General features: G+C 40.5%; 5 protein-coding genes across 9 annotated transcripts; 1 reads left to right on the top strand and 4 right to left on the bottom strand.

Annotated features, from left to right (window-relative positions):
• The first annotated feature begins 3,246 nt into the window (after positions 1-3,246).
• Positions 3,247-14,683, top strand: LOC103842278 (nuclear pore complex protein NUP107). Of its 2 annotated transcripts, XM_033284957.1 has the most exons (26): positions 3,247-3,478; positions 3,595-3,932; positions 4,070-4,139; positions 4,218-4,333; positions 4,480-4,511; positions 4,609-4,734; positions 5,180-5,338; positions 5,719-5,811; positions 5,903-6,070; positions 6,172-6,270; positions 6,743-6,969; positions 7,055-7,112; positions 7,189-7,277; positions 7,434-7,559; positions 7,668-7,790; positions 7,974-8,072; positions 8,172-8,360; positions 8,538-8,709; positions 8,799-8,949; positions 9,061-9,263; positions 9,390-9,531; positions 9,651-9,811; positions 9,965-10,081; positions 10,159-10,255; positions 14,036-14,040; positions 14,572-14,683. In XM_033284957.1, the coding sequence occupies exons 1-24, from the start codon at positions 3,399-3,401 to the stop codon at positions 10,228-10,230; spliced, it is 3,210 nt and encodes a 1,069-aa protein (XP_033140848.1). In that variant the 5' UTR covers positions 3,247-3,398; the 3' UTR covers positions 10,231-10,255; positions 14,036-14,040; positions 14,572-14,683. The 2 variants fall into 2 exon arrangements, with proteins under 2 accessions (XP_033140848.1, XP_009117153.1); XM_009118905.3 differs by lacking the exons at positions 14,036-14,040; positions 14,572-14,683 and having other exon boundaries at positions 10,159-10,353.
• Positions 10,308-12,806, bottom strand: LOC103842288 (peroxisomal (S)-2-hydroxy-acid oxidase GLO4). Of its 2 annotated transcripts, XM_009118914.3 has the most exons (12): positions 12,553-12,806; positions 12,196-12,337; positions 11,964-12,088; positions 11,843-11,889; positions 11,668-11,745; positions 11,459-11,583; positions 11,329-11,386; positions 11,185-11,247; positions 11,041-11,110; positions 10,863-10,963; positions 10,676-10,780; positions 10,308-10,601 (listed from the first exon to the last, which is right to left on the bottom strand). In XM_009118914.3, exons 2-12 carry the CDS (start codon positions 12,333-12,335, stop codon positions 10,422-10,424), a joined length of 1,092 nt encoding a protein of 363 aa, XP_009117162.1. In that variant the 5' UTR covers positions 12,336-12,337; positions 12,553-12,806; the 3' UTR covers positions 10,308-10,421. The 2 variants fall into 2 exon arrangements, with proteins under 2 accessions (XP_009117162.1, XP_033140872.1); XM_033284981.1 differs by lacking the exons at positions 12,196-12,337; positions 12,553-12,806 and having other exon boundaries at positions 11,668-11,752; positions 11,964-12,110.
• On the bottom strand, positions 12,880-19,425 carry LOC117125618 (trihelix transcription factor ASIL2). Its single transcript, XM_009118921.3, has 2 exons — positions 19,119-19,425; positions 12,880-14,055 (listed from the first exon to the last, which is right to left on the bottom strand). The coding sequence occupies exon 2, from the start codon at positions 13,961-13,963 to the stop codon at positions 13,031-13,033; it is 933 nt and encodes a 310-aa protein (XP_009117169.1). The 5' UTR covers positions 13,964-14,055; positions 19,119-19,425; the 3' UTR covers positions 12,880-13,030.
• LOC103842270 (peroxisomal (S)-2-hydroxy-acid oxidase GLO4) lies at positions 14,608-17,466 on the bottom strand. 3 transcript variants are annotated; one of them, XM_009118897.3, is made up of 12 exons: positions 17,357-17,464; positions 16,766-16,905; positions 16,556-16,680; positions 16,435-16,481; positions 16,261-16,338; positions 16,050-16,174; positions 15,696-15,753; positions 15,556-15,618; positions 15,390-15,459; positions 15,207-15,307; positions 15,020-15,124; positions 14,608-14,924 (listed from the first exon to the last, which is right to left on the bottom strand). In XM_009118897.3, the coding sequence occupies exons 2-12, from the start codon at positions 16,903-16,905 to the stop codon at positions 14,745-14,747; spliced, it is 1,092 nt and encodes a 363-aa protein (XP_009117145.1). In that variant the 5' UTR covers positions 17,357-17,464; the 3' UTR covers positions 14,608-14,744. The 3 variants fall into 3 exon arrangements, with proteins under 3 accessions (XP_009117145.1, XP_033140852.1, XP_033140861.1); XM_033284961.1 differs by having other exon boundaries at positions 16,261-16,481; positions 17,357-17,466; XM_033284970.1 differs by having other exon boundaries at positions 16,261-16,481; positions 16,766-16,909; positions 17,357-17,462.
• On the bottom strand, positions 17,911-19,146 carry LOC103842297 (trihelix transcription factor ASIL2). Its single transcript, XM_033284989.1, is given in 2 exon segments — positions 17,911-18,195; positions 18,197-19,146. Coding segments are annotated over 2 exon segments (972 nt in total). The 5' UTR covers positions 19,093-19,146; the 3' UTR covers positions 17,911-18,119.
• Positions 19,426-19,676: the final 251 nt, after the last annotated feature.

Raw genomic sequence — 19,676 nt, 5'->3', positions numbered from 1 at the left:
ACACACTCCTTCGTGAGTCGTGTTACACACTCCTACGTGAGTCGTGTTACACACTTCCATCTTTGTGTCACACAGGATTTCTTGAGCATACCTCTCTTGCTTTATTCTGATTTCGTCTGCTCCTTGAATCACCTCTATGCCAAGGTAGTACGTTAGCATACCTAGATCTGACATCTCGAACTTCTTAGACATCTCCTCCTTGAATTGCCTAATCATCTTAAGCGAAGTTCCTGTCACAAATAGATCATCAACGTAGATGGCTATGATCAAGACGTCTCCTCCTTGAGTTTTGCAGTACACTGATGGTTCCTTCGTGCACTTCTCAAATCTCTTCTCCTTGAGAACCTGATCAAGTTTCACACTCCATGCTCTGGGTGCCTGGCGTGACACATGCAGCGTCTTGTGTAACACACAAACTCGATCCTCTTCTCCTTTCATCACAGAACCATTCGGTCTATCTACAAGCTCCCATATCTTGTTTCTTGTGATAGACTCCAACTCGTCTTCCATAGCTTCAACCCAATCTTCTTCACAAGATAGGTTGAACTCATCTGAGGCAATCTCTCCTCCTCTATCGGTGCATCCTAGATTGAACACATCTGAGGCAACCTCTCCTCCTCTATCGGTGCAACCTAGATTGAACATAGCTGAGGCAAACTCTTCTCCTCTATCGGTGTGAAATCTTTTGAACCGATAGAATGCCTCACGATTATCTGCTGACGTTGGCGGTGCATTTATTCCACACAAATCTCCAAGCAATAATCCTAATGGCTTTGATGTACAAACCATGGCCTTAGTCGGGAATGTGTCTATGGTTTGCTTCCCTGCGAGACATGTGACACACTTCTTCTTTGTGTGTTACACTCGGGAATGGGTGTCTCGTTTGCTTCTCTGCGAGACATGCGTCACACACGCCTTCTTCGTGTGTTACACTCTGCATTCTTACGACCATCTCCTTCCTTACCATGTTGTTCATCACTCCATAACATATATGTCCTTGTCGAGCATGCCACCTCCATGTAGCATCATCGTCCCTGACATGTAAACATTCCGGGTAGCTTATCTCCATAGGGGTCTTGTAGAGACGGTTTGGAGATCTTGTCACATGAACTAGCAACCTTCCATGCGAATCTGTGAGCGTTAAGTAGACATCTTTCATGTTAACCTCACATCCATTCTCTGTTGCTTACCCAAGACTCAATATATTGTGCTTCAGACCGGGTATGTAGTATATGTCCTTGAGTGCCTTCTTCTCTCCAGTCTTGCACACAAAAGTAACCACACCCTTTCCTACAATGTCAACACACGATCCATCACCAAACTTCACCTTCCCTTTGGTGTTGAGATTCAAACTCGAAAAGAACTCCTTGTTCCCTGTCATGTGATTGCTCGCTCCATTATCCAAATACCAGACACTTGCATTGCTTTTGTCGATATCAAGATTCTTCGGAATCACCTTATCTTCGTTCAAGAACACCACCTCGTGTACATAGAGTGCATCGGCCTCTTCTGTCTCGTTTAAGTTGGTTTCTTGATCCTTCTCTGTCTTTTCAGGACAGACAGTTGCGTAGTGACCAGGCTTGTCACATCTCCAACATATCAGCTTTGAATGATTCTTCTTCGAGTTGTTATCTTCGGTGTGTGACGCACGGTTTTGGATGTGTGACCTACCTCGACCTCTGCCTCTACCGTTCCGTCCTCTTCCTCTACCACGAGAATTCTCATAGCCCCTCTGATTATGCTCTTCATTGTTCGAAAACATCAGCTTCCCTTGGTCTTCTTTCTGAGTTTCTTCTCCTACACGCTCCTCGTATGCCTTAAGCCTTCCAACTATGTCTTTAAACCCCGTCGAGTTGAGATCTAGGACTTGCTCAAGTGATGCTACGATCTGGATATACTTGTGTCTTAGAAGACCCTTCAAGAACTTCTTGACCATCTTGGATTCTTCTATGTTTTCTCCCAACGAGGTTGCTTTGGATGATAGGCCCGATATCTTCCCCGCGAAGTCATCGACCGTATCTGAATCATCCATCTTCAACCTGTCAAACTCTGTCATCAACGTCTGAAGTCTCGCCTCCCTTACACGATCAGCTCCTAGGTTTCGCGACTTGATGGCGTTCCAGATCTCTTTTGATGCGGTTTGTTCTCCCACCTGGAGAATCAATGTTTCGGGAACAGATTGAAACAAAAGAGCTATCGCAACATCGTTCTTCTTTTGATCATCTGAACCAGGTTCGATTGTGTCCCACACTTCATGAACACGTAGTAGAACCTTCATCCTCATCGACCAAACTGTGTAGTTTGTCGATGACAACATCGGACATTGGATGGATGTAGATCCAAAGTCCTTCGTGCGTGGAGCCCTAGTCACGTCAGCCATCTTGCCGTCGCGATCTCTTGTTCACAAGCACCAGGATCTTAAGCTACAACTTAAGCTTAGATCGAGTCTCCAACCTGAGGCTCTGATACCAATTCAAATCTCTTAGAAACACAAAGAGTTATAAGAACAACTTTTCTTATTAGCTTTAGAAACTACTCAAAACTAAAGCTCTCAATATGTTTCACTTAGATCTTATGGAACACCTCTCCATTAGACCTATATTTATATGAAAGACAATTCCCTTTAACATGTGGGATATGAAAAACACAAACCTAACCTAAATAGAAACTTCCTTTTCCTATTTCTAGGTTTCCTTATTGTGTTTATCTTAACATATTAAACATCTAATAATATGTTAAGTTTCCACAAGCTTGGAATTATCCAACAAAACCCGCTTTTGATCAGCTGTTTTGTAAGCAGACGTTTGTATTGAGAGAAGGAAACTCGCGTAGACATGGTGAACAACCGCAACATGCGAGCTGCCTCATCAAATTTGTGGACAAGATGATCAGCCTCAGGTTGCTCTCAGTCAATGGCAGATGACACCAGTATTTGGAAGAAGGTCTAGTCACTTGGTTCGAAACCCAACAAGATCTCTAACCCCATAGGATCCATTTTTTGATCCTTTAAACTTAAAATAGTAGCACTTGATGTACAAAGTTTGTTTGAATAAAATTTTACATTCTCTCACAAAAAAAAAAAAATATTGGCTAATTAATCTGTTTATTTACAGTTGTGCCTTTTCAGTTTTGACTGCCCTTTAAAGTTGAAACGCAGTGTTTTAGGCAGCTTTGCTTTCACCGTTTCCGTATATTTAATTACGCTTATGCCCTTTGACTGACTCGTAAAGTTGAAACGCTGCGTTTTGGCAGCTTTGCTTTTTTGTTTTAACTCGCGTGGCTGTCCCGTGTAAGTGCTGTCGCCGGCGGAGGATTTTTATAGGGTCTGGACGAGTAATCCAAACAAACCCTAATCAAACGCTCAAAGCTTCCTCGCCACGTTTCGTTTGGTGGAGAAGATGGAAATGGATATGGACACCTCTCCCAGCTACTTCGACCCCGAGGTCCTCAGCGTCAGAGATCAATTCCGTCGCTACCGGTAAAGATTCCGACTATCCATTCCCTCGATTCGGTTAACTAATTCTCGATCCTCTAGGTGGCATTGATGCATACAAGCTTCGATTATTGTTTGTTTAAAACGGTTCACATTTGCAGGAAGAGACACTCTACATCGCCGCCGCATGAGGAAGTCTCGAGTCTGAATGTTAGTGAGAATAGGTTGCTGTACGATGGGGATCACATCCATAGTCCGACGAACACTGCCTTGCTTCTTGAGAACATTAAAGAAGAGGTTGATAGCTTTCACACCGGTCTTTACGAAGCTGAAGCGGTCTCTGCTGTTTCCAGGAGGGAGAGTGGTGGAGATGAGGGTATGTTTCGGAGAGTAGAGAGTCAGTCGCTGAAGGCTTGCAAGGTTGAGAATGATGAGTTGGCGGAGAGTGGGGATACGACCTTTGCTCTGTTTGCTTCTTTATTTGATTCTGCTCTTCAAGGTTTGTGTCAGTCTTCTTGTTAAGTATGTTTGTTGTGTGTTTTGCATTGTCAGTCTTCAAGGTTTCATTTACTTAGTTGCTAGAGGTATGTCTGGTTATCACTTATTGTTATTTATTATGGCGTGTTGGTTCTGCAGGACTGATGCCAATTCCTGATCTAATATTGAGACTTGAGGATTCATGCAGGGATGTTTCACAGTCGATTAGGTATGATGAGACCTAAACCGTCAAACTTCTTCAACGTTATCTTTCTTAGTCAAACAACTGCGTCGTGTTTCTCTACAGGTATGGATCAGATATAAGACATCGGGTTGTGGAGGATAAACTTATGAGACAGAAGGCTCAGCTTTTGCTTGGCGAGGCTGCCTCCTGGTCACTTTTATGGAACCTATATGGAAAAGGTTAGGAAACTCAGCTCCATCTAAATAGTGTTTTAGGCGTTTTGGAATTAGGTAGGCATTGTGTCAATTTGATAAGTGGCGTCTGTTAAAGCTGTCATGTTTACCTAGAGATTGGTATTATTGATGATACGTCTTTGTTCTTGCAGCTACGGAAGAAGTTCCGCAGGAATTGATTACGGTAATGCATTTTTTTTCTTATTCCTTTTCCAAATGAAATCATTTCTATTTAGTAAATCTTACGAATGGACTTATGTGACTTTGTTTAATGTCGGCAGTCCCCATCAACATCTCATTTGGAGGCTTGTCAGTTTGTTGTAAACGACCATACAGCTCAGCTATGCCTTCGGATTGTCCTGTGGCTGGAAGATCTAGCTTCAAAATCACTTGATTTGGAAAGAAAGGTGGCTCTTCCATATTCTTTTTCACTGTATTACTTTATCAATGTCACTTTGGCATGCTACTTGATTGGTTGATGTGACCATTTTCGCTAGGTAGAGCTTTCAGTGTAATCCTGCAACTTTCATCACTGTTATAACTTATAAGAAACAGAAGTTGAACACAACTTTTCTTTCTAGTAGACTTTGCTCCACCTAGAGAAATGCTTGATTTGGTTGTATACGAATGGAATCTGAGGAATTCCTAGAGAACACCTCCACAACATAATTGCTTCTGAAATCAGAGTCAGGTCTGGTGTTTGTGTTTCCTACTTGTCATATATTGGTGTTGGTATTGTTTCCTAGAGCTTTGTTCACCCTATGTAAATAATTGCGTGATGAACCCTCAAACTGATAGAGCTGGCTAACACTCGATTAAAATTTAGTCACAACGATCTATTTATGGCCTCAGGTGCGGGGATCTCATGTGGGTACTTATCTTCCTAACGCTGGAGTGTGGCATCATACACAAAGATACCTCAAGAAAGCTGGCTCTGCCGCTGACACTGTACGCCATTTGGATTTTGATGCCCCAACTCGTGAACATGCTCGTCTTCTTCCTGATGACAAAGTAAGTCTCTATTCAGCTATGGTTGAAGTTCGGTTCGTTTAGTGCTGATGGTCAAGTTTTACCTTTGATTGTATTTGTTCATTTAACAATACACGGTATACATTAAAAAAATGTTGGTAGGACTACCCAGAAAGCAATGATTGTGGATAAATAGGGTTGAAACTTGAAAGAAGTTGACTCAGAGTTGCCACCATTTTTGTTTCATAACTAATATTTAATCATTTAATCATCTTCTCAGTTCTAGGGCGTATAACATAGTAATTGTGAGTGCTTCTTTTGTATGGTAGAGCCTCTGTATGGATGTCTATATACTGTGAAGTCGTATTCGTTCTTATTTTTCCTGTTGAACAAAATTAATATTTACAAATTTTCTGTGTCAGAAACAAGATGAATCTCTTCTTGAGGATGTTTGGATTTTGTTAAGGGCTGGAAGAATAGAGGAGGCATGTGATCTCTGCAGGTCCGCTGGGCAGGTAATATTTACAAGGTATATTAATTCTCGTAGGGTAATTATATTACAAAGGTGTGTAGCTATAATGTCGTTTTAAATTTATACTCCGGCAGCCATGGAGAGCTGCAACTCTATGCCCTTTTTCTGGAATGGACATGTTTCCGTCTGTTGACGCACTGGTAAAGAATGGGAAAAATAGGACTCTCCAGGCTATTGAACTGGAAAGTGGCTTTGGCAATCAACTGCGTCTTTGGAAATGGGCTTCGTACTGTGCATCAGAGGTAATGCAATTTCCTGATAGGTTTTTTACTCTCTTAATGAATTTAGTTCTTCTTTCCACTTCATAGAAAATTAACATTGTTTTTTATCTTTGTTTCTGAAGAAAATTGCAGAGCAGGATGGCGGCAAACATGAAGTTGCTGTTTTTGCAAACCAGTGCAGCAACCTGAACCGCATCTTGCCAATTTGTACTGATTGGGAGGTAAAACATGCACACTTGTGTAACCTGATTTTTGTTGAGCATATTTCAACACTGCTTCCTTGGCTGCAATTGTTTTGTAACTTACATATTTGTACATTTTTTTTCTTGGTTGTTATGGCATATCTCTCAGCATTATAGTTTAGGTCCTGCATGTGTGTCAATGTTGACGTGAATTATCATTCATGAGAAACTTGGCCCCTGTTTATAGATGGATATGTGATCGTTGATAGTAAAACATAAAATCCTAGCTAGTTTTCCAAGCCGCACTTTGACTCCTACTTTCAGGATTTGTAGAAACATTTGCATCAATATGCCATATTGCTATACCTGTTCTCATATTTGTCCTTCCTCTGTAAAATCTTTGAAAAAAAATTGGAAACTGCTATAGTTACTGACATACTTTGTAGCTTAGTCTATGTAGTGCGTTCATTCACATTGTCTTAATCTCATTTCAATGGTGATTTTTCTGCAGTCAGCTTGCTGGGCGATGGCAAAATCATGGCTTGATGTTCAAGTTGATCTAGAGCTCGCCCAATCGAAGCCAGGCTTGACAGAAAAGTTTAGAAGTTGTCTTGATGAAAGCCCTGAAACTATGCAAAATGGTCGTCTGGCTTCACTTGGGCCAGAAGATTGGCCGCTCCACGTTCTAAACCAGCAACCCCGTGACCTTCCTGCTCTTCTTCAGAAACTCCATTCAGGGTATGCAATGCAACTATTGAGATATTTATTTTTGTTCTCCCCGTAAATAGTTCCAGCCCAATGTATTGTTTTTTTCCTGGCGTAGGGAAATGGTACACGATGCTGTTGTCAGGGGATGCAAAGAGCAGCACCGGCAAATTCAGGTATCGTAGATGCCAAATATATTTCCATCACGCTATAAGAACCATATGTTTTCATCCCTAATACTTTCTTTTGCAGATGACCCTTATGTCGGGGAATATCTCGCATCTTCTTGATATAATATGGTCATGGATCGCGCCCTTAGAAGATGATCAAAGCAACTTTAGGTAGTCAATAGTTTTTACCTAGATAGTTTCACTTGTATTAAAAGATTTTGGATATAGTTTTTTTTTTTTCGTTAGCACTACGTGTTTACGTAATCAATAGTGTTTACCTATAGCTATATTTTTTATTTAACACAAAATGTTTTATTCATCTGGCAGGCCCCATGGCGATCCTCATATGATAAAGTTCGGTGCTCACGTGGTGCTTGTTCTTAGGTATATGCTTGCCGATGAAATCAAGGACAGGGAGAAGCTCAGTAATGTTGGTGATCTTATTCTTCATATGTGAGTCACTTCGAGTTGGTTCCTCTGCAGTGACAGAGTTCCTTAATTCATGATACATTGCATATTACGCTCAATTGGATTTCTAATGATGTGTTGAAATGCTGCCAGGTATTCGATGTTTCTATTTTCAAAACAACATGAAGAACTAGTAGGAATATATGCGTCTCAGCTTGCTCGTCATCGCTGCATCGAACTTTTTGTACACATGATGGAGCTAAGGATGCATAGCAGGTAATTTCTAACTATTAGATGCTGGATGATAATTATCGGAAGAGAGTTTTATATATTGCATTGTGTGGTTCTCTCAACAAAACATTTATTATGTATGCGGACGAGCACGGTTGGCTGTTGCATATTTGTGTAGGGCATAAAGTAAATTATTTGACATTTGTTTCCTTCTGCCCTGAACAATAGCGTACATGTGAAGTTCAAAATCTTCCTTTCCGCTATGGAATACTTGCCATTCTCTCACGTGGATGACTCACAAGGAAATTTTGAGGAAATAGTTGACAGGTAATCAAATGGTCCGCTTCGTGATTGATTATATGGTAACTGCGAGTTACATTTTACTCTAGTAAGCTAAGAAAATGCAACTTTATGGAACATTTACAGGGTTTTGTCAAGATCCCGGGAAATCAAACTTGCAAAATATGATCCCTCCGTTGATGTTGCAGAGCAGCATCGTCAACAGAGTCTTCAAAAAGCCATAGCCATTCAGTGGCTCTGTTTTACACCTCCATCTACTATAAAGGATGTCAAGGATGTTACTTCCAAATTGCTCCTGCGATCTTTGATGCACAGGTACGTGCAATACACACTGACTAACTGACACATATCGGATAATTCGCAACTCTGTTATCCAATTTCTCAATTTATTTATGGAGAAATAATGTTAATATGCAAAGAGTCTGCCATTGCCACCAATTCAGATTTCTTTACTCATGCCTCTGTTTCGTGGTGATTTTTACATCCCTTCAGCAACATACTTTTCCGAGAGTTTGCTTTGATCGCCATGTGGAGGGTGCCTGCAACTCCGGTGGGTGCACACACGCTTCTTAGTTTTCTTGCTGAACCTCTGAAGCAACTCTCAGAGAATCCAGATACACTCGAGGATTATGTTTCCGAGAATTTGCAGGAGTTCCAAGACTGGGTATGCTTCACTTTGCATTTTTTACTTTTAGTTATTCCTTTGATTTAAACGTTAAGTGTCTAACTACGTATCACTTTGTTTTTTAATAGAATGAGTATTATTCCTGTGACGCAAAATATCGCAACTGGCTCAAATTCCAATTAGAGAATGCTGAAGTCACTGAACTGTCAGAAGAGGAAAATCAAAAAGCTGTAGTAGCAGCCAAAGAGACTTTGGATTCTTCTTTGTCACTGCTCCTCAGTAAGTGACGCCAAACTTTATATATATCGTTGACTTGTATGCAAGAAGAGCAGTTTTACATTGGTTGAGAATCCTTCTAAATGTGATAGCTTTGAACCTCATTATGTTTAGGAAAAGACAATCCTTGGTTGACATTTCTCGAAGACGATGTATTCGAATCAGAAGAAAATATGTTCCTTGAGTTGCATGCAACTGCGATGCTCTGTTTGCCTTCTGGTGAATGTTTGCGCCCAGATGCCACTGTTTGTGCGGCATTGATGAGTGCGCTTTACGCTTCTGTCACAGAGGAAGTTGTTTTAGACCGTCAGTTAATGGTATCCCCTTCATCCAACGTCTTGTTGCATCAGTTCTTTTTTTTACCGTTATTCTTGTTTTGCCTCACCCTATATATAAGTGTGCATGGTCCTGCTATGTATTATTTACCTTGATCTTTGCTGTAGGTAAATGTATCGATTTCATCGAGGGACAGCTACTGCATCGAGGTTGTGCTTCGGTGTTTAGCAACTGAGGGTGATGGACTTGGGCCACATAATGCAAATGACGGGGGTATTTTAAGTTCAGTTGCGGCAGCTGCTTTTAAAGGTTGGGATGTCTATGGAACATATCTCGCCTTCACTGTGGCTTACTCCATATAAACTTGGAGATGTTTCATTCGAGACGAAACTACAATAATATAAACAAAACTTAAAATATGACTGCAGGTGAGCTTACCCGGTTCCAGGCAGGTGTTACAATGGATATATCACGCCTAGACGCTTGGTATTCAAGCAAAGAAGGCTCGCTTGAAACACCTGCAACTTATATTCTCCGTGGTCTCTGTAGGAGATGCTGTCTCCCAGAGCTAGTTCTTCGATCTATGCAGGTAAAGCCTCTTATTTGCAACTAGCCTCCTACAGATAATTTTCACGTTTTATTTGCACACATAAGTGAGAACTATAGAACACTGAACATAAACCTACTGGCATATTCTTGATTTGATGAATTTGCCCTCTCACTAAACGCGACATACTTGCAGGTATCTGTTTGTCTAATGGAGTCAGGAAATCCACCTGAAGATCACGATGAGCTGATTGAGCTCGTGGCTTCTGATGAAACTGGTTTTATCTCATTATTCAGTCAGCAACAGTTACAGGTTAGTAATGCTCGATCAGTTTGCAAATTGGTTATTCTTAGAATCTGACAACCCATCTGATGCAATACAAAATGCAGGAGTTTATGTTGTTTGAGAGAGAGTATCGTCTGTCCCAGTTGGAGCTCCAGGAGGAACTTTCATCATCTTGATATTGTTTCATCTTATTACCCTGACGCCATAGCTCTGTTTTCTTTTCACAACCAGAGCTTTCACTTATGAAACTGTATACAATGTGATAATCTTTCTGAAAATCCTTCTCTCATAGGCGTTCATATAAACTACAAAAACATCACACAAAGTCCACGCATAGTACTCACTTTCCACAAATGTCTTTTGAGGATCAGAGCATAGATTTAAGTCTATCACTCTCAGTCCTAACATGGTTTCTCGTGATGTCATCAATGGTTGGACAACCAGAAAGAGCCATAGTTAACTCCAACTCATTCTTCAACATCTCTATCACTTTTCTCACTCCATCTTCACCTTTGGCTGCAAGTCCATACACTACAGGCCTCCCTATCTGCATAATCAAACCAAATAGGTCACTACATCAACATAAAACAACCTGAAAGATGCCCAACATTTAAAGCTTACAAGAACAGCTTGTGCTCCTAGTGCCAACGCTTTGAAAACATCTGTTCCTCGTCTCACACCTCCATCAAGCAAAACCGGCACCCTCCCTCCAACAACAAGAACAATCTGCAGTTTCAAAAAGAAGACCAGTGTGTTCATAAAGAAGAATAAGTTTGCTCTTACGCAAAAGCTTTGATGGGTTTTTTACCTCTTCTAAAACAGTTATAGTAGCTGGTGAATAGTCAAGCTGGCGGGCCCCATGGTTTGATACAACTATTCCATCTACACCAGCTTCAATAGCCTTAACAGCTGAAAATATAATAAAATATATCTTTATTATTTATGCTACAAGCTATAAATATCAGAGCATGGGACAAGAACCTTACCGTCTTCACGGGTAAGTATCCCTTTGACCATAATTGGCAACTTTGTAATAGATCTTAACCATTCAATATCCTAAAATTTTGCAGTGCAAACATTATAAAGAATGCACTCACATTATCATGGGAATCAACTCACAAAGATTATACCTTCCAGTTTAAAGAAGCATCAAATGTACTAGAAGCGAAGGCTTCAACACCTGAACCTTCACTCTGAGGAAAAAAAAAGTTATCACGTCAACAACATGTTATGTTTTCACTTTACATGAACCTTAACTTGAAGCTTCTACTCACAGGTATGACTTCGGTTGAAAATAATCCTTCAAAGTTCCTCAGCTGTGGGGATACCATTCTACAGAACAAAAAAAGATTGAAACATCATTTAACAATCTACTTTTTTTTGTTAGATAGGCTAAACAATAACTTGTTCTTTATATCTGCCTCCCTTCTGCCAAGTTTAGGAACATCAACAGTCAGAACAATGGCCTTGAATCCAGCTTTCTCAGCTCTTTTCACTATCTGAGCAGTTACATCGCGTCTCTTGTACACCTATCAAAGATACACATCATAGCGAAATAAGAACCTAGGCCTAATGATAATGTAAGCATATGAAAATCAAGATTGTGTAGTTACATATATTTGAAGAAACCGGATAGCATTACAACTGGAAGCAACTTCCTCAATAGTGCATGAAGCCATGTATGATACTATCTGAAAACTCACAACCCAAAAAAAAAGAAGTATAATCATCACCTTAAAACCCAAAACCAGAATGCAATAACATGTATTCCACTAAACACTTTAGTACCATGATGGTGTTACACGTAGCTGCAGCCTTCGCAGTGGCGGTTTCTCCTAACATAATAGACAAATAAAGATCAGCTTCCAAATAAAACAGCTGCATGTACCAACATAGAGTAAACAGAGACCTTGTGGATGAGCCAACATATGCATTGCTGTTGGAGCAATCATGATTGGAGCTGAGATAGGGTAACCTAAGATTCTGGTAGACATATCTATCTTGCTCACATCAACGAGAACCCGAGGACGGAACCTGAACACCAAAGCACACCACATAGCACACAGATAAAAGAAGGGGAGTCCCAAGGTGTTGTAGTGTCACTTACTAAAGCAAAAAGGATACTGATATGGATTTGTTACATGATTCTAGTGAAAGCTTCCACGTTTTCCTTGAGAGTATGTTGATCTTCTGCTCCTCCACTATAAAAATCATAGTACATCTTGGGGAGAGCTCGTTTGGCTAGCTCTTGAAACTCATTCACGTTAACGATTTGATCCATATCTATATATAGAATATATCATATTAGAAGAAAGAACACTGAGAGTCACAGAATTATCATTCTTTAAGAGACAAAGGATCATGCTTAAACCAATTATCCATCACCAAACTTGATTCCATCTATCTTGAAATTACAAGAAACAGATATGTATATTGACTGTGATCACTAAAGGGTTGTTGTCATAAGCAGAGCTAACTCTAGAACTAGAAGTACTCACATGTGTCTGAACGATGATCCAGAAAGCAAATCCCAGATGCAGAAATAGAACTTGTAAACCAAGAAGGTCAAATATAATCTTTAAAGTCTCTCAAAAGTAAAGTGAAATAGAAAGAAAAAAAAAACACTATCGTTCCGTGTGCTATCGGTGACGCAAAACGACAAACAGCTACTACTGATTAGTCCTTTTTCTTATGCAACTTTTGTAAGATTTGGATCATGCGAATCCTCTAAGCCGTCTAGAGTGTTTATCGACGCAGAGCGAGAGTAGTGTATGTACACAGTGACACCAAGAGATGGAAAAGTATCAACAATTGGCAAACAAAAGAAGAAAAGATTTGGTAAAATATTAATACACTCATGAAGAAGGTATCTTCTTTTCTAACAATTTCAAAGCTCAAATTCTAATAAAATATGTAGATTACGACCTGAAACCACTAAAACTCTAGTTATCATTGAAGTTGTCTTTGTTATTATTACTAGTGTTTCCCATTCTCCTCCCTTTGCTGCGACAACTCAAACTGAAACTTCACAAAGAAGTGCCTCCTCTGCGACTCCAACTCTTTTAAGAACCTCAACCTCTCTTTCTCCATCTCAACCACCTGCTGCAGCTTCGCATTCTCTATTTGCTCGTAAGCTTCACCAAATCTCATGATGGCACTACTCACCTCCCTCCACTTGTTTCCTCTCTTCGACAGAGGAAGAGGAGGAGGAGGAGGTGGTAGACTGTCGTCCCCACCAGAGTCCTCAGAATGTGAATCAGACACATTCCTCTTCCTCCTCAAAGGCCACCGCTTAGACTCACTAGCAGTACCTCCAAAACGCGGCGTTTCAGCCTTACCTTGCTGATGGTAAAGATTCAAACCTCTGCCCATGGGAATACCCATGGGAATATTATGCAACCCTCCTCCTCCTCCTAGTCCACTAGGAGGAGGTGCAGGTGAGATCTTGGCCGTTGAACCAATCAAACGGTCAAGCTTATCGAAGAACACCCAGCTGCTCCGTCCACTTCGTAACTTCTCTTGCTTATACTTCTTCTTAACCGTATCGATCCTGTTCTTGCACTGCACATCCGTCTTGGGAGTCTTACCGTTATCCTCCTCCTTGCTTCTCACCGTCTCCGCCACCTTCTCCCAGTGCTTCTGTTTCAGGTTCCCTCTGCTCAGCTCCAAGTGAATCTCCCCCCACGCGTCGATCAGAACGCCTGTAGCCTTCTCGCTCCAGCAATCCTCCCTCCCTCCGCCGCCGCTGGATTTGATCGGAAGCAGCGCAAGAGGCGACGCGTCGGGAGTTTTTTGAGGCGGACCTGGGAAAGCCACCGTAACCGTGACTTTTCCCGACGGCGGCGGCGAAGAAGAAGACGGATCGGGTGAGTCGGATTGAGATCGGATCTGGTCTTCGTCGTCGGCCATCGTGAGAAGGAGATAGGGTTAGGGTTTGTAGCATAATGATCTTTGTTCGGGGGGGAGTTAACGGAAAAGGAGACGGCGTCGGTGAGAAGGGGGGGGGACACGTGGAATAACGATACGGGGAGTCTGACGTGTAAGGATGTGATTGGATAAAGGTTTCAGTCACCGGTAAACTTGCAGCCCCACTAAACGCTATGAGTTTCTTAACTCTAATTTAAAGCACTTCTTTAAAATCAATGCATGATTCTTCTTCTTCTTCTTTAATCATATACCTGCCTCCCATTCTCAGCATCAAGTTCAAAATGAATAGTGATTGTATGTATATATAGTGTAGGAGATTTTAATTTAGTATATATATATTTATCCCTCTCAGCCATGATGACACACTTGTTTATCTAATCACATTTGGAATAGAAGAAACACAAGTTTTGATGGTAATAAGTGGTAGATTTTCGTCTGTGGATTCTGCCCGATTCGTGCATACGAACTCATAATGATCACTAAATTAGGCTAATATTTGTGTTCATTATTACATGCTTCCATGTAAAACTCTAAAACTGGTATCAGAGCATTCAGTTCGTGCGTATTAATCTTCTGCGTATTAATCTTAGTAATCTACTTTGGTCGTGGAAATGGCGCCGTAGCTGTGTTTTCGTTTCAGACCAGAGAATTTCACTTATGAAACTGTATACAACGTGATACAATCTTTCTGAAAATCCTTCTCTCATAGGTGTTCATAGAAACAACACAAAGACCAATCACTTTCCACAAATGTCTTTGAGGATCAGAGCATAGATTTAAGTCTCTCACTCTCAGTCCTAACATTGTTTCTGGTTATGTCATCAATGGTGGGACAACCAGAAAGAGCCATAGTTAACTCCAGCTCATTTTTCAACATGTCAATCACTTTTCTCACTCCATCTTCACCTTTAGCTGCAAGCCCATAGACTACAGGCCTCCCTATCTGCATAACCCAACCAAATTGCGTCATTACATCAACATAAAACAACCAGAAAGATATGTGCCAAATGTCCAAATCCTCAGCATTTAAAAGCTTACAAGAACAGCTTGTGCTCCTAGTGCCAACGCTTTGAAAACATCTGTTCCTCGTCTCACACCTCCATCAAGCAAAACCGGTACCCTCCCTCCAACAACATGAACAATCTGCAGTTTCAAAAAGAAGACCATTGTGTTCATAAAGAAGAATAAGTTTGGTCTTACGCAAAAGCTTTGATGGGTTTTTTACCTCTTCTAAAACAGTTATAGTAGCTGGTGAATAGTCAAGCTGGCGGGCCCCATGGTTTGATACAACTATTCCATCTACACCAGCTTCAATAGCCCTAAGAGCTGAACATATCATCAAAAATATCATAATATGATACAAGCTATATAGTTATATATAGATCAGAGTATGACACAAGAACCTTACCGTCTTCACGGGTGAGTATCCCCTTAACCATAATTGGCAACTTTGTAATAGACCTTAACCATTCGATGTCCTAAAGTTTTCCAATGCAAACATTATAAGGAATGTTCTACCATTGTCATGGGAGTATTCAAGGTCACGAACATAATGAACTCACAAAGATTATTACCTTCCAAGTTAAGGAAGCATCAAATGTACTAGAGGCTAAGGCTTCAACCCCTGAACCTTCACTCTGAGAAAAAAAGTTATCAAGTCAACAACATGTTATGGTTTTACTTAACATGAACCTTAACTTCAAGCTCTACTCACAGGTAGGACTTCCGTTGAAATTAAACCTTCGAAGTTCCTCAGCTGTGGGCATACCATTCTACAGAACAGAAGCATTGAATCATTCAACAAAAAAAACTAGTACTACCTTTGTCGTCATTCTAAGTAGTACTTGTCATTACAAAATAAGTATCATTTGATGATTTCGATACAATTTTTCTATTAATTTATTCTTTTTACCCATAATTAAGTTTTTTTTCAAAAATCTTAAATGCAATAGAATTTTTAATAGTCAAATAAAGACAATTGAATATTTAAACGACTTCTAAGTTGAAAAGGAAGGAATGTTATTTGTTAGATATACAGGATAAGAAAAGTTGTAATGGAGAATGTTACTTGTTCTTTATATCTGCTTCCCTTCTGCCAAATTTAGGAACATCAACAGTCAGAACAATGGCCTTGAATCCAGCTTTCTCAGCTCTTTTCACCATCTGAGCAGTTACATCGCGTCTCTTGTACACCTATTAAAGATATATCAGAGCGAACTAAGAACCAAGGCCTAAAGAATAAACAAAAGCAGATGAAAATGTCTAGATTGTGCAGTTACATATATTTGAAGAAACCGAACAGCGTTACAACTGGAAGCAACTTCCTCAATAGTGCATGACGCCATGTATGATACTATCTGAAACTCACACAACCACAAAAAAAGAAGTATAGTCATCACCTTAAGACCCAAAACAGAATGCAATAACATGTGTTCCAGTAAACACTTTAGTACCATGATAGTGTTACACGCAGCTGCAGCTTTTGCAGTGGCGGTTTCTCCTAACATAAAAGACAAATAAAAATAAGTTTCCATATATAACAGCTGCATGTACCAATAAAAAGTAAAGAGAGACCTTGTGGATGAGCCAACATATGCATTGCTGTTGGAGCAATCATGATTGGAGCTGAGATTGGGTAACCTAAGATTCTGGTAGACATATCTATCTTGCTCACATCAACGAGAACCCGAGGACGGAACCTGAACATCAAAGCACATGAGCACACAGGTAAAAACGGGGCCAACGAAACCAAAAAAGATATATTGTCATATTGATATGTGTTACATGATTCTAGTGAAAGCTTCCACATTTTCCTTGAGAGTGTGTTGATCCTCTGCTCCTCCGCTATAGAAATCATAATACATCTTGGGGAGAGCCCTTTTGGCCAGCTCTTGAAACTCATTCACGTTAACGATTTGATCCATCTATGTAGAGTATCATATCAAAGGAAAGAACACTCTCACAAATGATCCAACAAGACTAAACAGAATTACCATTCTTGAAGAGGCCTTATTGCCATCATTTTATTTGATCTTTAACGAGACAAGAACTATGCCTAAACCAATGATCCATTACCAAAGCCGGATGAGTCCTATGAAACATTAGTTTTGGCCTCCAAATTTTTTACATTATAGACTCCCGAAATTATGATATTTTTTTATTAAAGTTCTTAAAAATGTTTATAGCTCCCGAAATATCAGATCCGACCATGTTTGATTCGTCTATCTTAAATCTTTAAATTACAAGAAACTAAAAGAAATAGATATACTTTGGTTGCGATCATTAAAGAATGTTCATATAAAGTATATATGATGTCTTGCTCAAAAAAGAAGAAGTATATATGATGTAAAGAGAGCTGACTTTAGAAGTACTCACATGTGTCTGAAGGATGATCCAGCAAACAAATTCCAGATGATGTAGAAGCAGAACTTGAGAGATCAAAGCTACTTTTTCAAGTCTCCGAGTAAATTGAAACAGAAAAAGCACTGACGTGGCTGTCGGTAACACAAAACGACAACAGTTACTATTAGTCCTTTTCTTGTGTAGCGTGTAACATTGGATCATGTGAACCCTCTAAGCTGTCTAGAGTGTTTGCTTTCCGTCAAATTGCTGAAGTGCTCAACTATGAGAGTCGGAATCCTCAAACACGGTGCACAGAGAGCAACTAAGGGTTACACTGGGATTCATATTAGACCTGGGAGGCTCGGTACTTCTCAAGAACTAATTGTCAATCAACGATCAAGTAAAAGATGAATCATCTGTGCTTATATGCATCATATTCATATATGTTCTTTTGACTTACAAGTAGCTTCTATGTGATGATGATTGTGAAGAAATGCTATAAGCTTGGTTTGGTTGAAGGAGGCTTCTATCAACCAGGTTATCAATATGGAGGGTTTAAAACGTGCCGATATGGAAAAATTAGACCGTTTAATGGTTTTATAATTTTATTCCCCCTCAAATTATACCGTTCGGTCACAGCTTGTCGGAAAAGCAAATTAAACTCAAATCTAATTTTCTTTTCAACAAAAAAATGGTAAAATATTAATACACTCATAAATCCTAAAAATAAAGTTTCTTCTTTTGAACAATTTTCAAAACTCAAATCTAAAATACGAACTGAAATCACTAAACTCTACTAGTTCCTAACATCGTTGTTGCTATTGTTGACAATCGCATTCATGTTATTACTATTGTTTCCCATTCTCCTCCCTTTGCTGCTTAAGCTGCGACAACTCAAACTGAATCTTCACAAAGAACTGCATCCTCTGCATCTCCACCTCCTTGAAGAACCTCAACCTCTCTTTCTCCATCTCAGCCACCTGTCGCAGCTTCGCATTCTCTATTTGCTCGTAAGCTTCACCAAATCTCATGATGGCACTACTCACCTCCCTCCACGTGTTTCCTCCTCCTTGCTTCCTCTTCGACAGAGGAGGAGGCGGTAAACGATCTCCAGAGTCCTCTGACATAGTTGCTTCAGACTCCGAATCTGAATCAAACCAACTCTTCGAAGCAGCTTTAACCCTAGCCTTATCCCCAAAACGCGGCGTTTCAGCCTCACCTTGCCGATGGTAAAGATTCCAACTTTTCCCCATAGGAATCTTAAGCAACCCTCTAGGAGGAGGTGGAGATGAGATCTTGGCCGTTGAACCAATCAAACGGTCAAGCTTATCAAAGAACACCCAGCTGCTGCTACGGCCACGTGTTAACTTCTCTTGCTTATACTTCTTCTTGACCGTATCCATCCTGTTCTTGCACTGTACATCCGTCTTGGGAGTCTTACCGTTATCCTCCGCCTTCCTTCTCACCGTCTCCGCCACCTCTTCCCAGTGCTTCTGTTTCAGGTTCCCTCTGCTCAGCTCCAAGTGAATCTTCCCCCACGCATCGATCAGAACGCCCGTAGCTCTCTCGCTCCAGCAATCCTCCCTCCCTCCGCCGCCGCTGGATTTGATCGGAAGCAGCGCAAGAGGCGACGCGTCGGGATCTTTCTGACGCGGCGGAGCTGGGGAAGCCACCGTTACCGTGAATTTTCCTGGCGGCGGCGGAGAAGAAGAAGAAGGATCGGGTGAATCGGAGTGAGATCGGATCTGGTCGTCGTCGTCGTCGGCCATGGATAATGATCTTGTTCGTTCGGGGGCGACACGTGGAATAACGATACGGGGAGCTGACGTGTAAGGTTCCGTCACCGGTAAACTTGACGGCCCACTAACACTAAGAATGTTTGTAAACTCTATGTTACAATATGGTAAGGGGAGAGAGAGAGAGAGACTTGAATCTAAAGCGCTTCTTTGAAATCAATGCATGATTCTTTGTTGATCTTCTTCTTTGCTTGCTCCCATTGTCAGCATATCAAGTTGAACAGAAAAAAAGTGATGGTATATATATAGTGTAGGGGATTTTAAATTAATATATTATCCCTCGCGGCCATGATGACACGAGTTTCTAAATTAATATATCACATTTGGAATAGAAACATACTATTTGCTAACCAGTGCTGGTCTTGCGTACAAGTCATATTAAGTATGCTCTAGATTTTATTTGCGAGTCTGTCTTTCCTCTTACACACAGTCATAATAGAAGTAGAACTGAACAAAATATTCATAAAGTGATTCGATTCATTATCCGTTTCGATTAGAACCGAAAAATCCAGATATCATTAACTCTACAAAAAAAATACAAATATTAATATGCAATA

Source organism: Brassica rapa, chromosome A01, assembly GCF_000309985.2.
Source record: "Brassica rapa cultivar Chiifu-401-42 chromosome A01, CAAS_Brap_v3.01, whole genome shotgun sequence".
Taxonomy (NCBI): domain Eukaryota; kingdom Viridiplantae; phylum Streptophyta; class Magnoliopsida; order Brassicales; family Brassicaceae; genus Brassica; species Brassica rapa.
The sequence above is the reverse complement of the archived record's forward strand: the minus strand, read 5'-3'. Positions and strand labels throughout refer to the sequence as shown.